The following is an 18,786-nucleotide window of genomic DNA, read 5'->3' on the forward strand; positions in this document are numbered from 1 at the left end:
ATGATAAAAAATACAGTAAATTCACAACCTAGTAGCGTAGTTACTTGTCAGTATCAAGTATTAACAAGATTATTATATCATTATATCACATATATATATAGTTTTATATCATCATTATTAAGTATTATATGTGTCACACCTTTTGTAGTAAGTATATACACCAGCAACACCACAGACACGTAACATGATATGTGTCATTCCGAGGCCATAGGAATTTCTCAGCTCCACTCTAATCTCGTGGGACCACTGTTGCATATGCAGTCCATCATTGACAGAGACATTGTTATGTAGTGAGTGACTGTGGTGCCTCTGAATGAGCTACATTCCCATGCCCTTTTAAAATATTTATTTTGGGATGGGAGTATTGCTAAGTGCTGAGGCTGGCCTCGAACTTGCGATCCTCCTGCCTCAGCCTTCTTAGTCACTGGGTTTATAGGTGTATGCCACCATACCGACTATGCTCTTTATATCCTATGATGGCCTTTTTATATAAAATTCTTAGCCTAGTGTCATAAAATGATGCTGAAACCCCATGCATGTTTTTCAACCTCTCCCAAGCCCCAATTTCTTATCTATAATTTGATAAGAATGTCTACCTTAAGCTATTAGTATTTAAATGAAATGTAGTGTGTGATAGTTCCCAAGGTCAGGGACTGGCATATGTGTACCAGGAACTAATATGTACAGAAGTTTTATTTTGTGTTGTTTCTTTCTCTTCCTTTCCTCTTCATCATAGTTGTGGTGGACACTAATAGATACAGTAATGGTTATTGAATGCAAATCCACCAGAGGACTGGTTCTCCCAATGTTGGTTGGTTGTCACCCTTAGGAAATCCAAACTGATACAATAAGTAATTTATTACCTGAGCGAAATGCAACTTTCATATCACTCATATTATTCAATTTGGAGTAGGCAATGAAAAGGGAAACTAGTTTTTTTCTTAATCTTTATTTTTATTTTTATGTGGTGCTGAGGATGGAACCCAGGGCCTTGCATGTGCTAGGCAAGCGTTCTACTGCTGAGCCACAACCCCAGCCCTGGGAAACTAGTTTTCATATTAGTGCTTTTATAACACAATGTTGATTTGTTTTATTTTACTGTTTATTATTTCAGAAATTTTGAAGAGTCTGAAGATGAGTTGAGAAACGAAGTAGTAGAATCCCTAGAAAAACTCACTACTTCCAAAGAAGTAAAAAGGGAAGAGGTTTCCAGTTCCTTTAAGGATGTTGAAAAACCAGGAGAAAGAGAAAGGATTAGCATGCTGAAATCTAAAGAATTAAATGAAGGTTTGGAGGCTGTTTCTAGTCCAACTAATGACTGAATTTGCATTATTGATGAAGACAAAGGAACATCAGCAGCCAGTCAAAATATACAAGTGTGATTACTATACTTTTTCTTTCTTTTTTCTTTTTTGTGCTGTTGGGGACTGATGGCCTTTGTCTTAAATAGTAAATTAGCATCTATTTACTGTAGTATCTGTTTGGGTGCAAATAAAAAATATTCATTTATTTGTTAAGAGTTTTCCAGTTATCCCAAGCACTTATTTTTATTTCAATTTAGATAATAGAACTTTGTATTAATTAATACCTTTACTTTAAAATTTCTATAAAGAAATATTTGAGATAATGTATGTGCTAGGCAGAATGATGCAACTCAACGCCCTCCTCTAGAAGACGTCACGTCCTCGTCTCTGGAATTTGTGAATATGTTGTTACCTGGCAAAGGGAAATTGAGGTGGCAGAGGGAATTAAATTCTAACGTAATTCTAATGTAATTCTTGCTATGTTGGTCTTCTGTCAGCGAACAAGAGGAAAAAGACATGTTATATTAATTATATACTAAATAACTTTTATTGAGTTTTTAGTAGTTTTAAGTGTACAGGTTATAAACTTCAAGTGTGTGCTCTCCTACTGAGCTAGATTCCCAAACCCTTTTAAAAAATTTTGAGACAGGTCTTGCTAAATTGAGGCTGGACTCAAACTTGTGATCTTCTGGTCTCAGCCTCCCGAGCACTGGGATTACAGGTGTGTGCCACTGTGCTTGGCATGGTCTTTATATCTCACAATGGTCTTTTTTGTATAAAATTCTTAGCCTAGTACATACATGTTTCTTGAATGAATAAATAACTGCTAATACATTTCTTGTTAAAACTGTAAACTTTTTGAGGCAGGAAACTGGAAATTGTATCATATTAATTCCAGTGTTAAACATGTTCCTAGAGTTAGATATATTTAATTTAAATACTAGATATATATCTGCTGAAGGATGGACAAGATGGCTAGATTTTTAGAATTCCATCTGAAATATCTGCTCTATACTAAAACTAAAATGGTGCATTGGTTGGTATATTGTTGGACCAAGAAAGAAGAGGAAGAGTTTTTCAGATTATTTCTAAGATCTGCTTAGTATTTGCATTTGTCTATTTTTCACTAAATGTGGGGAATGCAAGTATCAGGAGTCACTCACCTGGGATATGTCCAGTGTTTAGTTCCTGGTGATATTTGAGGGACTGTTCTTTCAACTTTGTACAGTTACATTCTACTTATTTAGGGAGGTGCTTAGTATGTGTATATCATGAGGCTGAAATTAAAAAGTTCTCAACATTATGTTTATTTCAAACTGGGTAACAAGTGGTCCTGAGAGATTGGAGCATCATTAATTCTACAGCTCTGCTAGTGGTTGCCATACATGTTTATTTACTTTCAAGACATGACTAGTTCAGATATAGTAAATCTGCTAGAGTCTGCATGTAACCCCAATTTTGAATGGAATGTGAAAGCATGAGAAGCAAAATGATTCCTAAAAATCCAAAGACCAAGTCAATGAAAGGCAGAAGAAAAAAGTTTAAGAATAAGCATATCAGTGTGTGTGTGTGTATATATATACACACACACATATACATACATACATTGCAAGTATTCATTGGGGTAAATACATATTATCGGCAAGGGTTTTCAACCTGTTTCAGCCCCTAATTCATCTTACCATTTAAACACATTCCCTACATTGTGTTCTTTAGGGGCAGTTGATGGACTTTGCTCTGATTTTAGGCTTGGCTCCAGCTACTGAACAGAAACTGTTTGATCAGACCTGCATCTGCTTGTTTTTAGAATACATTTTATTAGGAAAATCAGCTTTTGTTAGCTATGTATGATAGTCACTAAACCAATTATCCTTTAAATGGTGCCAATCAGTACATAAACCCTCCAACTTCCCTTCTCTTTTTTAGAAAATTTGTTCTTTTTATGTATAACAGTAGAGTGCATTTTGACATATCATACATACATGCAGTATAACTTCCCATTCTTGTGGTTGTACATGATGTAGAGTTTCACTGGTCATATACTCATATATGAACACAGGAAAAGTTAAGTCCAATTCATTCTACTGTTTTTCTTATTCCCATCCCTTCATTCTAATGTCTAATCCAATAAACTTGTATACCTCCACCCAATGCCTTAGCATCCACACAAAAGAGAGAACATCTGGCCTTCGGTTTTTTTGGGACTGGCGTATTTCACTGAATATGATAGTCTCCAGTTCCATCCATTTACATGAAAATGCCATAATTTCATTCTTCTTTACGGCTGAGTAATACTCCATTGTGTGTATATATACCACATTTTCTTTATCCAGTCATCTCTTGAAGGGCACCTAGGTCCTGCGATCTCTCTTCTAAGTGCCTTGTAACTTTTACAGTAGTCCATGTGAGCACAGACCACTAAGATATTAGAACTGATGCTAATCTATTTTTCTAAGATGGGAAAAGAGAGTTAGCAGACGAGTAATGGAGAGGAGGGGTAAATTACAGAGACCAATTAGCTTCTAGACACCTATATAGCTTGTAGTTTTGCAACAGAAGTTAACTTTTCTTTCATACTCATTGACATGGCACAGACATACTATTTCAGTCTTGGAGTTTAGGGTATGCCGCAGTCTGGATGGGCACAATTCAGGAGCCACTTGTCAAAAGAAATGAACTTTATTTTTAGAATACACACACCACACCACACAGCTCCTCAGGAAAAACCCTCAGAGCCCAACTCCCACCACTGGCTTCCCACAAGCCTCTCAACCTCTCCCACTCCTCCTGCTCTTGAGGCCGATTGGCTGGGTCGCGTGGGTGGAGCGAAAAAAGTCCCCCAATGAGCAGCTCCATGGTCTGAAAGGGCAGGGAAACAACCCAATGAGCATCACTGCAGAGGAGCCAATCAGTTGGCAGCTAGAAGTTTGCTGGGGCCGCTGTGAGCCAATCATCAGCTGGCAGCTGGAAGTTTGCTGGGGCCCCTTTGCTGTGGCTCTCAACAAGGGTACATTTACATAATTAAACACAAATATTCTGAAAGCAATGATAAACATACTGGACTTTATCTCATAATTTTGCCTATAAGATTGCCCTATAAAATACCCTGGAAATTATTAAAGTATATGAGGGCTAGGTGTATAGCTCAGTGGTAAAGTGTGGGCTTGGGTTAAATCCCCAGCACCAAAACCACTAACCAAACAAAAAAACCCCTCAAGTGTATGAAGCTCTGCAGTTTTTGGTATGTCTGAAATATTTATTAAAAATAAAGTCTAGCCAGGTGCAGTGGTGCATGCCTGTAGTTCCAGCAGCTCAGAAGGCTGAGGCTGGAGGACTGCAAGTTCAAGGCCAGGCACAGCAACTTAGCAAGACTCTCAGCAACTCAGTGACAGGGCTAGGGATGTAGCTCAGTGGTGGTAAAGTGCTGGGTTCAATCCCCAGCACAAAAAAAAAAAAAAAAAAAAAAAAAAAGGAATTTCTTGGCGTGTGGAACAATAATAATTAAATTGGGAGACTACATGAAAGATATAAAAGGCACTGTATTGGGAAAAATACCTAAGAGAGTGAAAAATCACTGCTTTAAGTTATATTTAGATACAAATACATTTTGCATCTATTAATCTAAATCATAATTAGGTACAAAGGCTATGAAACATATATTCTATAGTGCACAGTTGGAAATAGGAATGTAAATCCCCATTGCTGTGGGTTTAAAACAGCATGTTTGGGCTACTCAGAAGGGAAGTCTTAGAAGAATTAATATCACCCAGAAGTTCCCCAGACAGACATACCACTTGGATACTTCATAGTAAGTCACTCAGAAAACAAACAACAACAAAAAACCCCAACATATACTATATCACATTAGAAAAACTGAAAATGAACATATATGCAAATAATTTTTTTACATATGTGATTCATAAAAGTCATTTTGAAGAAGGTTAAAAATGTTTAAGGAATTCCAGAATCTTCTTTTCCTTCACTCCAACCTCTACTTATGCTCTGTTTATTTCAATTTATCTTTAGTTCCATAATTTTGTGTTGATGGATAGGCTGAGGAATAGCAAAAATCTTACCTCAAAGACTAGTTATAAGATAAGCATTGGGTTGAAAGTCAGAACACTGGGATATTACTGATGCTTTCATTAAACAGCTTTGTGACACTGAAGGAGTCTATTAGGTTTTTTAGACTTAAATTGTTCTTGTCTATGAAGTTGAAAATAGGAGAAAGCTGGACTGAAGAATTTGCAGAATTTCCCAACTACAATTTCCATTCTTTGTAAAAACTAAATCACCTTCACTACAAAAGTTCTGTTGGTGCATGGCATCTGGAACAGTTTTATTGCTTTTTAATCTGACAATAAAGATGGGCTGCAGATGAATCAACATAACTCCAGTAAAAAATAAGTGGATAGATGAATAGTTGAGACTGCAAAGGAATAATATACCTCTTTCAAATGATTCGAACATAAATGTAAAAAGACTGTAAAGGGAAGGTCAACTCAGTGAACTAGAAGGAATTACATATGCAGAAAATGCCAAAAGTTGTAGGTCTTTATAGCCATATCTGCACACTTATTTGCTTTTCCATGCTAGTTATTCAGGACAGAAGTCAAATTAAATTTATACTAATTCCTAGCTACCAGTGTAGAAACCAAGGATCCACATACAATTATAATGCACTAGTAAAAGACAAGATTATAAAATATATTTACTATAGGTTCTTGCCTTTAAAGTAACTTATAATTTTCAAAGAAGTTTCACTCCCTCTCAGTGGCACTACCTCTAAAAGGTAATCTAAAAGGTAGTGAGGACAGGTATTAACAAACCCAGATTATAGATTAAAAATCTAAGACTCAGAAAGATTAAGGTGCAGCTTTAGTAGGAGGAGGCCATACACTGTAAATGATGATGAATTTACATTTTATCATTATGAAGCTGGTCCAGGTATGACAACTGCTACTCCAGTCCTGTTTTCAAAATGCCACTTTTAATGCATGATGCTGATCATAGACACTCTGTCGACAGCTCTGTGCATTACACCACCATGATGTAAAAACAAACAACTTATCTTTATATTCTCTTGAATGAATCAGGGCTGACTTTTAGCTTAAGATGTGGAGCTGCTGAGAGATGAGGAGACACCCAGAGATATATGCTATCACAGCACTAAACAAAAAGCACCTTTCACAAAAACCTAGTTATGGAAAATATTGGTAGTAGTAACTTGATCCCCACATGCTTCCACACACACTGGAATCTCTTGACTATATATACTTTGGGAACATGATTAGATAAGCCTGCTTCAAGTTTCTTTTGATACTAGGGATTGGACCCAGGGATGCTTAACTACTGAGCCACATCCCCAGCCCTCTTTTTTGGAGACAGAGTCTAAGTTGCCTGGGGCTTTGCTAAGTTGTTGAGGCTGGTCTCAAACTTAGGATTCTCCTGCCTCAGCCTCCCAAGTCACCTGGATTACAGGTATGTACCACCATGCCCACCTATTTTTTCTTTTATGAAAATCACTAGATGCATTTAAAAAGGTCATGCATAATTTGCTTAGAATTTAAATGTACCAGAATTTTGGGGATGTGGGAATGTATCTTGGTAGATCACTTGCCCTATATTTAATTCACAGCATTAAATTTTTTTCTTTCCTGTTTGCTAACTTGAAAAATTGAATGTAAAAGATATAGATTATATCAGAATTAAATATAAAAAGCTATATAAAATTACCTTTCCATTTCGGTAATTTTGCCTTTTTTCATTGAAATAAATACTGTGTCTATATACACTGCTGAGAACACTGCTCAGGCTGACTTTATTACAACAGGGAGTGAGTTTAGAAAAATATTTACTTATGAAGGTATTTATGATATTTTTTGGTGCTAGAGACTGAAACTAGGGTCTGTACATACCATGCTGAGCTACATCCCTAGTCCAACCATTTTATATAAAATATCTTTAATTTATACAGACGTGGCACTATTTAAATAGCTTCTCCACAGATGATAGGAATGTCACTTCAAACTCCTGATCAGAAAATCTCCTTATGGATTCACGAGCATTTTTTCTGATTTGGAGTCTCCTTTCAGCAGACAGGGAAAGAATATGAGCCATAGTTTCAGCATAGCCTTCTTCACTCTCAGCCAGAAATCCAGTTATATCTCCTTCATGAGGGACGACAATGTCAAGCTTTGGGCCCCCTGAATTGTGTGCGAGTATAATTGTGCCAGCTGCCATACACTCCACAACACCTGAGGAGGGGAAAAAAACACACACACATTCTTTTAGGTTGGTTGTTGGTTTTGGTTTTGCAGTACTCAGCTTAGAACCCAGGACCTCACACATACTAGGCAAACACTCTACCACGTAGCTACATCTCCAGTCCTTTTTTTTTTTTTTTAATATTTTTTTAGTTGTAGATGGACCCAATCCCTTTATTCTTATTTATTTATTTATTTATTTTTATGTGGTGCTAAGGATTGAACCCAGTGCCTCAAAAATGCCAGAGGAGTGCTCTACCACTGAGCCACAACCCCAGTCCATCCCTAGTCCTTCTTATTTTAAGACAGGGGTTTTGCCAAGTTGCCCAGGTTGGCCTTGAACTTATGCTCCTCCTGCCTCAGCCTCCTGAATAGCTGCCATGCTACTCAGCCATCCTTTAAGTTTTAGAGTGTGTTTGTAAGAACAATGATGAGGGTCTCCTTCCATTTCCATGCAATTTCCCTTCTCTCTCCCTTTCCCTCCCACCTCTCGTCCCTGTTTAATGTTAATCTTCTTCTCATGCTCTTCCTCCCTGCTCTTCTGCAAACTGCATACGGGGGAAAAATGGGAGTTCATAACCCACTTGAATCAAATGTATGAAATATGATATGTCAAGAGCTATGTAATGTTTTGAACAACTAATAAAAAAAGGAAAAAAAAGAACAATGATGAATAGAAACCTTCAGAAATGTTAAGAGACTCAATGACAAATTTAATTAAATGTCTATATGTCTATAAATTTGATCATTTAACTGCCATGGTGCAAAATAAAATAATTTATCCAGACACGGTTATGCACACCTATAATTCTAGTGGCTTGGGAAGTTGAGCCAGGAGGATTGTGAGTTCAAAGCCAGCCTCAGCAACTTAGCGAGGCCCTCAGCAACTTAGCGAGGCCCTCAGCAACTCAGCAAGACCCTGTCTCTAAATAAAATACAAAAAGAGCTGGGGACATGGCTCAGTGGTTAAGTGTTCCTGGGTTCCATCCCTGGTACCAAAAAAAAAAAAAGAAAAAAAAATTAAAATTTTTTTAGTTCTTAAAGCTTCACAATAATGCTGCATCATTCTTAAAACAGGTAAGTAGTTAGAAGTCTATAAAAATATTCTATAAAAAGTAAGTATACTGCATAAGACAAATGTCTAAATAATGTTAGCAAGATGGTAGAATATTAGCAGGTATCAGAAAGATAAAAGGAGTGAAAAGATATCAAAAGCAAAAGTTTAAGAGTTCAAATTGCATTACTAGCAGAAAATAGAAAAATGTAAACTACCTCAGTGATGCGTACTGCTGCCGGTGCTCATGTTAATGCCTGAATTTCTGGTGTATTTGATACTACTGTGCCTAAGAGCAGTTTTGAACTAAACAGAAGTTGTGGTTAGTGTTTACCAAATGATACAGGTGAGGGTATAAAGTACCTCAGGCAGCTGTTTTATAGCTATATTCTTGGAGAGAAGCCCTTCAGAAAATGATTTAAGTGATCACTCCTCTGAAGGATGGCACAGAGCTGGTATCATCCCAGGTGCACAGGAAAGAAGCTCAGTCGTTCCAACTGCTTCTTCTACAGCTGTGAAGTCCCTGCAGAGCGGCATTCAGCACCTCATAGGTTGTTGAAGGGCAGCAAACTTCCTTTCACCCTTTCTCTTAGACCTAAATCTAATCAATTCATCTCTTCCCTCCATGATCTTCCACCTCTTCCTCTTTTTCTTTGTACTGGGGAGTAAATCCAAACCCAGGATACTTTTCAATGAACTGCATTCCCAGAACATTTTTTTATTTTTTGAGACTGGGTCTCATTAAGTTGTTTAGGACCTTGCTAAGTTGCTGAGGCTGGCCTTGAACTTGTAATCCTCCTGCCCCACTCACTGGATTTACAGGCATACACCGTCATATCTGGCTCTCCTGGTCCTTCTCTATCAGCATTTTAGTTAGTTGGAAATCATAAGAACAAGATGGTAGCTGCATGTGTTAAATAAGGGTGGAAGCAGAGTCAGGAATGAGCACCTGGGTCTCAGGGAAGGCACACAAAGTTTTCTTGAGACACATTTTCCCTAGTTATTGATCTCTTTCACCTTCCTTCACAGATAAACTGAAGTGTGGTCTGCATGAACTCCACTTGCTCACCTTTAACTAATGCTCAACTTAGCATAATATGGCTTTTGCTTCCCCTTCTTCCCTGAAACTAGTCTGTCCCAGGTGCACAATGACTTTCTTACCTTTCCCAGCATCTAGGCAGCATGGGACTCTGTTGCCCTTTCCCTTCTTCCTGAAACACTGTCTTCCATGGGCTCCAAAGCACTGCACTCTTCCTGTTTTCCCCAACTCATATTCTCCTTTTTGCTGGCCCCTCTTCTGCCCACTCCTTAACTACTCCTATTCACAGCACTTGGCTGAGAGGCTCTTCTTGCACACTTTACCCACATCTGCAAGGCTTCAATAACCACCTGGATAAGGATGACCCCTCACTCCACACTTCCACATCAGGTCTCGTGTCACCTTCAGGCCCATATTTACAATGACCTACAGGGTACAAGGACTTACATGTCCCATAGCTGACTCAAACCCCACTCACTGGAGACTTGGCTTACCAAGTGCCCTGCTCCTGGGTTCCCTGCAGGGAAAGCCAACACCATCCCCACAGTTGCCCAAGCCCAGGAAGTCATTTGAGTCTGCCTGCTCCCTCATTTAACATATTTAGCTAACCACCCAGTCCAGTACTCCCTCAGAATCTCTCTCAAGTAGGCTTGCCTACCAAATTCAGATGGCCAGACCCGCTGCCTGGGTTGCTGTAGTAGCCCAGCTCAGCTTCCTGCTCGCCCTCATCCTTCCCACACTCCCCACACTGCAGCCATAGTGGGCTTTAAGAAACAGAAGCTTTTAAATGCGGTAATTGAAATGCTTCCATTCTGGGCTGGGGAGCTTGTGGTAGAGCACTGACCTAGCATGTGAGGCCTTAAGTCCCATCCTCAGTACTGCCTCCTCCCCACAAAATATTCTTCAGTCCTTTCCCAATGGTTTGACCTGGCCCAGATTACCTCTGCTGTCCTGCCCGGTCCCCTTCACGCTGGGCTAGGTTGGACTCTTAGTCCCTTGAATGTGCCTGGTGTTGATTCTGCTGTCACTCTTGTCGCAGTGTTGCTGCCTTTGCTAGATATGCTCCCCTTTGGGCTGCGCAACTTCTAATTATTGTCCAGGCCCCAGCTTGGGTGTCACAGTACTTTTTTTGGCTACCATTCTCTGCTCCTATGAGTGTGTTAGGTGTTTTTTGGAATATTCTTAGCACCCACCAGAGTATACCTGGCACAGATTATAAGTGAAAGGAAGCACAGGAAGCCACACCCTGTGAATAAGGTTATGTCAACAAATTCCTGCTGAATTTCTCAGTTTAGTATCGTGCTACTAACTAGGGATTTAAAACAATGTGTAAAAAATTAAGTTATGATTTTGGTATAAGAAACTTCACTTGCATGTTGTCCTATTTTTCCCTTAACAGTTTTGTGAGGTACAAGGTAGGCACTTGAAAAAAATATGCTAAACCAAATTAGGCACAAAGCAGTACTTGGTCTTACACTCAAGTAGTGTGCTTAACATGAAGTCAGCATAGAGGTAGCAATCTGTGCTAGAATAAACGAGAAATAATAAAGGGCAAGGAGATTTAAATGGAATACTTAGGATGGGATATGGCAGCAAAGAAGGAGAGGCCATTTCAATAATGAGTGTAGAATCAATAAAAGACACAAAGAATTACTATGAGAATCCATATGGAAACAGAGGGTCTAAGGTTTTGATGTACAACAGAATTACCAGGCAGCTATATTGAAATACCTGTCCAGAGGGCCCTGTCCAGTTTCTAATTTGGTTGTTAACAGGATTAGGGTAGGGTCTAGGAGTCTGTAGGTAAGTGAGTTTAGATGGGGAAAGAAAAGAGCATAGCTATCTGGGTGAGAATCCAGGCCCTACCACTTCCTGTGTGACTGAATTTAGCAGTTTCTAAACTTCTGCACCTGGGTTTCCTCATCTGTAAACAGGAATAATAATAATACCTATCAAATAGGGTTCTGGAGAAGATTAAATTAGATCATACTTCTAAAAACCTCAACACAGTTACCTGCATAGTAAGTGGCACCAAATAAGTTGTTTAAAAGACAAACTTACCAATTCCAAAATGCTCATTCCACATGGTATGCAGACCAATTGTTGCTCCAGACAAATAATTCTTTAACTCATCAAATGGAATGTTTATTTTAAATTCCACATGTTCTTGAACTCCTAAATCCTCAGACAGTCTTCTCAGTTGGTTTACTCTAAGTTCATCATCTTTGTTACGACAACCTCCAATGAGGACAAGTTTAAGTGAAGAAGGTGACTCAGCTACTTTCTTATCCAGCAATTTTGCAAAAGCTTTGATTTGCAATGGATGATTTTTTTCAGGCCTGAATTGGCCAATGGAAACCAATATATGTCCTGGGGTCATTTTTTTCTCATGTAAGGGAATATCCAGAAATGTCTGCACATTGCAAGGCGGATAAACAATATTAGTGCAATTCCCAACCTTCCACAGTGAGAGAATATGGTTTAGTGTCCAAGAAGAATTGACCATGACTATATCACTGCAAGAACCAACAAGTCCATAAATAAAAGCAAACAAATAATAGTAGATCAGCTTTACTTTGCTGAGAAAAGGATTCTTGGTAATGAAGGTTGCATTATTAAATCCAACATTTTGATTCTTCACTACAGAGAGCATGTCAGTGCTGATAGTGGGATAATGAACATAGCTTCCAACTCGGCAACCCCCTATATACTTAAACAGAGGGAGTGTGAAGGCATAGCCCATTGAATCAATGTAAACATCAGGAACACACTGCATCAGAGCTTCCCAGCCAAGAAAAATGGATCCTAGACTTTGGCCAAGCAATGTGAAGTGAGGATACTGTGAATCTTCCACAAGGTAACGTTTCTTTAAGAAAACAAATTGCACTGGGCAAGTTAACCTGATGTTAAATCTTCTGAAAGCACCTTCTAGTATCTGTTGACCACTGACATTAACATCACCAGTATAAACAACATATACTGCTTTAGGATACCTAGAATAGAATATAATAGTTAAGAATGTCATTTATTTAGGTTCAAATCAAGCAAAAAGTTTTCTTATAATCTTAAGCTCATTTTGATACTAAAAAATGCTTTCCACTGTTTTTCATTCATTGCATTTGAACTGCTGACTATACCCTTTCCTGAGTTGTCTACTGCCCAAAGACTAAAATGCTGGTTCTTCAAATAAGAACATGTGCTATGGTTTGAATATTTGTGTCCCCTCCAAATTCATGTGTTGAAAATGACTCCTCGATATAGTGATATTAAGAGGAAGGGGCTGCTGGGGATGGAACTCAGTGATAGAGTTACTCAAGGATTCTGAATTAACAAAATTCACAACTTTTATTGTTTCATCAAAGATATTTTCTCTCTCTCTCTCTCTCTCTCTGGTACTGGCATGTACAAGGTTCAGGGTTTGATACCCAGTACTGCTACCTCCCCAAAAAGGAGGGGGACTCCTAATGAGATTAATGCCTTTATTTCTCCATTTATTGGTGCTGGGTATTAAACCCAGAGTCTTGTGCATGCTAAGCACACACTTTACCTCCACCCTCAAGTGCCTTTTTTTTTTGTTGTTAAATAATTTTTAGTTGTAAATGGATCTTTATTTTATTTATGTATATATGGTGCTGAGAATTGAACCCAGGCCCTCACACATGCTAGGCAAGTACTCTACACCTGAGCCACAACTCCAGCCCCCCAAGGGCCTTTTTAAAGAAGGCCTAAAGGAACCCATTTTCCATTTTTCCACATGAGGATGCAGCAAGAAGCAGCCATCTATGAGGCAGAGTGAGCTCTCCATGGACACTAGAGCTATTGGTGCTTTGATCCTGGACTTCCCAGCTCCCAGAACTGTGAGCAATATATTTCTGTTCTTTATAAATTACTCAGTCTAAAATATTTTCATGCAGCTGCCCAATTAGACTAAGACACTCTGTTTTCTAGTTCTTTGCTATTTCTTCTATTAAGGGTTTAATGAGAAATTTCTATTTTTTAAGGAAATATTAAAACATTTTATTTTAACAGAGTAAGGGTATAGCTCAGAGGTAGAGTACTTATCTATTATGTGTGATGCCCTGAGTTCAATCCCCGACAGTGCAAATAAAATACAACAACTCATTTTGACAACATTCTCAATATAAAAATAGTAGTGAAATATTAATAAGATACTCATAAACATAAATTAAAATTTAATAAACATGTCCTCATATAGGATCAAAGTGTTTCTGGGAAATGCAAACATGTTTTTAAAGCTAGGTACATTTTTGGGTACTAAGGATTGAACTCAGGGGTGCCTTACCACTGAGCTACATTCCTGCCCTTTTTATTTTTTTATTTTGAGACAGGGTCTCACTAGACTGCTTAGGGTCTCAAACTTGTGATCCTTTTGCCTCAGTCTCCCAAATTGCTGGGATTACAGGCATATGCCATTGTTCCTGGCTTAGATTTTTTTTGAGACAAGGTCTACATTGTCCAGGCCAGCCTGCAACTTCTGGGCTCAAGCAATCTTCCCACTTCAGCCTCTACCATAGGCACGTTGGGGGCACTGGTTTAAAATTCAACAGGACTGTATGAAGCAAGTGAGCAAATGAGAGAAAAATTCTCTTATTAAAGAACAGTTTTAAAAAGAAATTCCTGGCTGTGAATAAGGTACAGGAGAAAGGAATTTCTGAGTAATATTTTTTCTAGAAATGGCAACAATATAGAAAATTTGCTAAACATGATGAATACTTACTTTTTCTGCAGGGTTCTCAAGGCACACCATAGAACTCTTTCCCCTCCTCCACCAGCATTGCAGTATGGATGAAAAAATGCAATCACTGTTGGATTTTTTCCATTTTTGCTGGCTGACACTGACTTTTTCTTTCTCTGTAGCAGTAATCTGAGTCCCCAAAGGACAATGACCAAACATATACATAAAGCTCCACATACAATTAGCCCAGGGAAGAATAATGAATAAAACAACCTGAAATAAGAAGAAAAAGGTGAAAATTCATCTGATGCCCACATTTAAAAAAAAAATTTTACATATTTACTTTTTGTATTGGTAGCAAAGAAAATTTTTGTAGTTTGCCAACCTGCTAACAAAATACTTCAAATACTTTTATGGTGCTGGAGATTCAACCTAGGATCTCAGACATTCTACCCAAGACCCACCCCTCCTACTTTTTTGTTTTTTGAAAATTCTAGGCAGGCAAAGAGGCCTGCATCTGGGGTCCCACCTTACTCAAGAGGCTGAGATAGGAGGATTATCTGAACCCAGGATTCAGTGGATCTTTTACTTCTCCATTTTGTAGCATTGTGACTTGGTAGTTTATCTGTCCGTCTTTCAAGTAAAAATGGTCTCCCATAAAGTGTCTAATTCAGCATGCAGCTTAGATGATTAGGTAACAAACTGATTTTCCTTGAGACAGCCACCATATAGCAGTACAGAAGTGCTTTATGTGTCCCCCCACCCCCCATTTTGTTATATACAATATTAAAGATATATGTATTCAAGGGTTATGATTTAACAAAATTCATAACTTTTACTATTTAATCAAAGATATATTTTTTTCTTTTTCTTTGGTACTAGTATTTAACCCAGGGGCACTTTTCCACAGAGTTGGATCCCAGACTTTTTTCTAACCTTTTTATTTTGAGACAGGGTCTTGCTAAATTGCTTAAGGCCTTACCAAATTGCTGGCCTCAAACCTGTAATCCTCCTGCTTCAGCCTCTTGAGTTCCTGGGATTATAGGCATGTGCCATGGCTCTCAGTTCATCACTGATATTCCTAATTAAAACCGGGTTTTGCAAGTGCTAAAAAACATAAGGACTAACTACTACAGTTTGGCATTCACTGCCTTGATTTGTACTAGGGCAGGTTTACTCACCGTTACTTTTGTACCATCAGTATATATGTCAACATACTGAAAAAAGCAATTGCTATTTTAACATTATTACAAAAAAAATTTGACCTTGAAGACTTACTGAAAGAATCTTGAATCTGTATGGATCTATGAACCACACTTTGAACTACAACCTTAAATGATTAAATGTTAAATAATGACAAATCTTACTTGCCACTTTAAGAATATATGAGTTGGAATGTATGAGTTCACAAAAGCAACTCTATATAGGACAGTCTGCTTCCCTAAGAAGAGCTTTCAAAAGCCTGTTTTACTTATAATGTAAACGACTCAGAGAATCTAAAGATTTTTTTTTAATGACAATTCCTTCAAATGGTTCAGTTTTACATATAGGCCTTTCAAATTGAACCATTTAACTTAAATCAGATTCAGAATCATACTAATAATTAAAATTAAGCCAGTCCTTTGAGTATGTTAGTTTCAAAGATACACTTATAGTTTCTATAAATAAATTTATTAAACACCATACAGTATTTGCACATTAGAATTATTCATTTTAGGATTTACATATAATTAAAATATGTAGTACTAAATAATGTTTGCCCATATTTAGACAAAAGGCTTAAAAAAAGGTGGCTGTAATCAATAGTGAGTCACTCATTTAGCAGACATTTATAAGGCAGGTAGGTAACATGAAAATTCTGAGAATATACTTTCCCATTCAGAATGTTTTAAATAATTATAGAACTTGAAGTAGGACAAAAATGAAGAAGAAATACCAGAGGTTTGTTGAGAATATGCACATACTGCTATTCAGGTATATATTGTGTTAATTATAAATTTTCAACCTGACTAGGTAGTAGCGTACAGTAGGTCTTCAGTTTAATCAGTGCAGAGTAAGGCATTTACAATATCACAATATTATAACAAAGGTGGAGAAAAGTGTTTTCTCACCAAAATATTAAGAGTGTTTATCACCAGATGGTAGCATTCCTTTACTTTTCTATTTCCTAACTTTTCTTTGGAAGAAACGATAATGCGTATTACAATAAGGGTAACATTTTCATATAAGTATTTTTACAACAGAGACACTAAATCAATGGATGGCAAAGCGTCCCTGGGTTCAATTCTCAGTACCAAAGTTGGGGGGAGATAGAGAAACGGAGTGGAGGGAAATTGATTTCTTTAACTAGAGAGAAACATGATAGATTGGAAAATCACTCTCGGCTCAATCATAAGGGGAAATTAGTAATGCACATATAAGTACCATGACAGAGTTATTGGATTGCGAAAAGAAAGAAAAAGTTGAAACAGGGAAGGAACGCCCCTCAGCCACAAGGACACGGGCGAAAAAACTGCGGTAAACTGAGTCTTTAGACTCAGTCTGCTCCAACCTGAGAGACCCCGCAGGGAGGGGAAAACCACTCACTGGCCTGAGAAAATACCCTAAATCCTAGGAAATTAGCCTACATCCACGACAAGGGTGGCCCTTCTCCCGCAAACGTTAGCTGCACTGGATAGCCAAGTGTCACCACCCGACAAGTAGCCCTTGGAGCCCACAGCACCCGCTCCTCACCTCAACAACTCGCACAAGCACCATCCCCCTTTGGAGGCCGCCATCTTCGGCTGACCCCGAACTCAGGAAGCGCTTGGCCGTTCCTCTTCCCTATTGGCTACTGAGGAAGCTTGAGGCGCTCCTCTGGCCCTCGCGGGCCAATTGTGCATTACAATTGGCTACCGGTAGCAGCTTCCCACGGCCTTTTAGCCAATAGAATGGCCGAGGAGTAAACGAGATTTTTGGCGTGGCGCAAACGGGTCCGGCCCCCATGGGCGGCACCGTAGTGGGAGGTGGGCTGTGGGGGCGTGGCCTTTGACGGACAGCCGGCGCTCAGGTCCCCGGCCCCTCCCCCACTGGAAGCCCCTGCCGGGGCGCCCCTGCCCTCAGTCCCAAACCCGCGGCCGGTTGGTGACCAAATGGGAGGCCCTTGCAGCTCACGGATCAATCTTCCGAGTGTAGAGTCCATTCCCGTAGCGATTGCTGCATTTGAGATCCGCGGAGCCCAGGAGCCAGGCGCGGAGTTGGAGAGGGGGCTGAGCGGAGCTGATCCGACACCCCGCCAGGACGAACCGTCCCCCAGGCCTTGGGCGAACCCGGGACATCTGCATCTCCGGCCCGGGACTGCACCACTCGCCAGCCCTTCATCTCCAGCACAGGCGCAGATCTGAGGACCTAGTGCTGAGTGCATCGGTCCGAGGTAGTTTAGGAGGGAGTCAGGACAGGTCTTCGCCCTGTGGTGCGGGCTTGGGTGTGAGTGAAGGTCTGAGGCCCACGCTCCCCACGCGCTCTTATCCCTGCGCTCCCAAGTTAGGGACGCGGCGGCGCTCAATTTTAACCTACAGTTTTGGTGCTGCGGATCCCCTGATTCAAAGCGAAGAGACGGTTTCCTTAGAATCGAGCCGAACTGAAGCCCTCACACCCACTCCTCTTCCTCCTGGATTTTAACAGGCTCTTCTCGCCCTTCCCTAACCAGGTGACCTTTGGGCTCCGGGCCGGATCTGAGAAGAAATTGGTGTCTGCGGGGGTGATGCCTGAGCAGGAGAGACAGATTTCAGCCAGAGAAGAGGCTAGTCGGAAAGTAAGTTTCTTTCTCCGACAACGTGTGCACACATCTACCTGGAGAGCTTTCTTCCTAGTGCCTCTGTCCTCCAGGTGCCCAGGAAGAGCAAGCGCTCTCCAGAGCCCAGCGCTAGCGGGGTCTTGGTTTGGGAGGAAAGCACTGTGTAGAAAGGGCGTGCTGTCCACAGGTGTTAGAGAACGTTGCAAACCCAGCACGTTTCTGTTAATACGATGCTGTTAAGGGGTCTGATGCCTGAGAAGTAAAATGAGCGTGGATTTGCCCTAATAGTTCAAAATTAGTTACCTGGGGAAGTTAGTCACAGTCCAATGCCTGAATCTCTTTATGGTATATATTCAAGTCTTGGGATTTTTTTTTTTTAAATGCAGCTATTTTGAATTCATTTTAGTTTGTGTAAGTAATGCGTTCAGTGTGGTCTTTTAAAAATGCAAATAGTACACAAATATTCAGGACAAAAATCAGATCTATTTTCCAGTGCTATTCATAAATACACAGATCAGAGAAACTTATAGGTTTCTGTGTGTGTTATTTTAAAATACTTTGTTTTACCTAAATGAAAATCAAATGCTGTGTATTATCCAACTTTTTTTTTCAATATTTTGGAGATTGTTTTATAAAGTGTCTGTCTTCATTT

At 39.4% G+C, this 18,786-nt stretch overlaps 3 protein-coding genes across 7 annotated transcripts in view; 2 read left to right on the forward strand and 1 right to left on the reverse strand.

The window, feature by feature from the left end:
* NEK5 (NIMA related kinase 5) overlaps positions 1–2,025 on the forward strand; it is a gene marked incomplete at its 5' end in the record, with an annotated part of 54,057 nt that extends 52,032 nt beyond the window's left edge. Inside the window, one exon of the mRNA XM_081308630.1 lies at positions 1,115–2,025. Coding sequence (XP_081164756.1) covers positions 1,115–1,322 — 208 coding nt within the window. The 3' untranslated portion in view covers positions 1,323–2,025. The remainder of the gene's footprint in view (positions 1–1,114) is intronic.
* A 707-nt stretch (positions 2,026–2,732) lies between these two features.
* Positions 2,733–17,210, reverse strand: ALG11 (ALG11 alpha-1,2-mannosyltransferase). 2 transcript variants are annotated; one of them, XR_014018861.1, is made up of 5 exons: positions 17,093–17,210; positions 14,402–14,632; positions 11,725–12,656; positions 8,988–9,147; positions 7,428–7,561 (listed from the first exon to the last, which is right to left on the reverse strand). XR_014018861.1 is itself a non-coding variant. In XM_081266825.1 (4 exons), the coding sequence occupies exons 1-4, from the start codon at positions 17,134–17,136 to the stop codon at positions 7,290–7,292; spliced, it is 1,479 nt and encodes a 492-aa protein (XP_081122951.1). In that variant the 5' UTR covers positions 17,137–17,159; the 3' UTR covers positions 2,733–7,289. The 2 variants fall into 2 exon arrangements, 1 of the variants encoding a protein (XP_081122951.1); XM_081266825.1 differs by lacking the exon at positions 8,988–9,147 and having other exon boundaries at positions 2,733–7,561; positions 17,093–17,159.
* A 107-nt stretch (positions 17,211–17,317) lies between these two features.
* ATP7B (ATPase copper transporting beta) overlaps positions 17,318–18,786 on the forward strand; it is a 76,986-nt gene continuing 75,517 nt past the window's right edge. For 2 of the 4 annotated variants that reach the window (XR_014018793.1, XM_081266344.1), the window contains exons 1-2: positions 17,318–17,771; positions 18,048–18,152. Coding sequence is in view for 1 of the 4 variants with exons in the window: in XM_081266344.1 (XP_081122470.1) it covers positions 18,102–18,152 (51 nt within the window). In the remaining 3 variants the exon portion in view is untranslated. Of the gene's footprint in view, positions 17,772–18,045; positions 18,153–18,786 lie in introns of those variants that run through there. The other 2 variants (XM_081266346.1, XM_081266345.1) reach the window with 2 other exon arrangements.

Source organism: Spermophilus citellus (genome assembly GCF_964194105.1).
Source record: "Spermophilus citellus genome assembly, chromosome: 1".
Taxonomy (NCBI): Eukaryota; Metazoa; Chordata; class Mammalia; order Rodentia; family Sciuridae; genus Spermophilus; species Spermophilus citellus.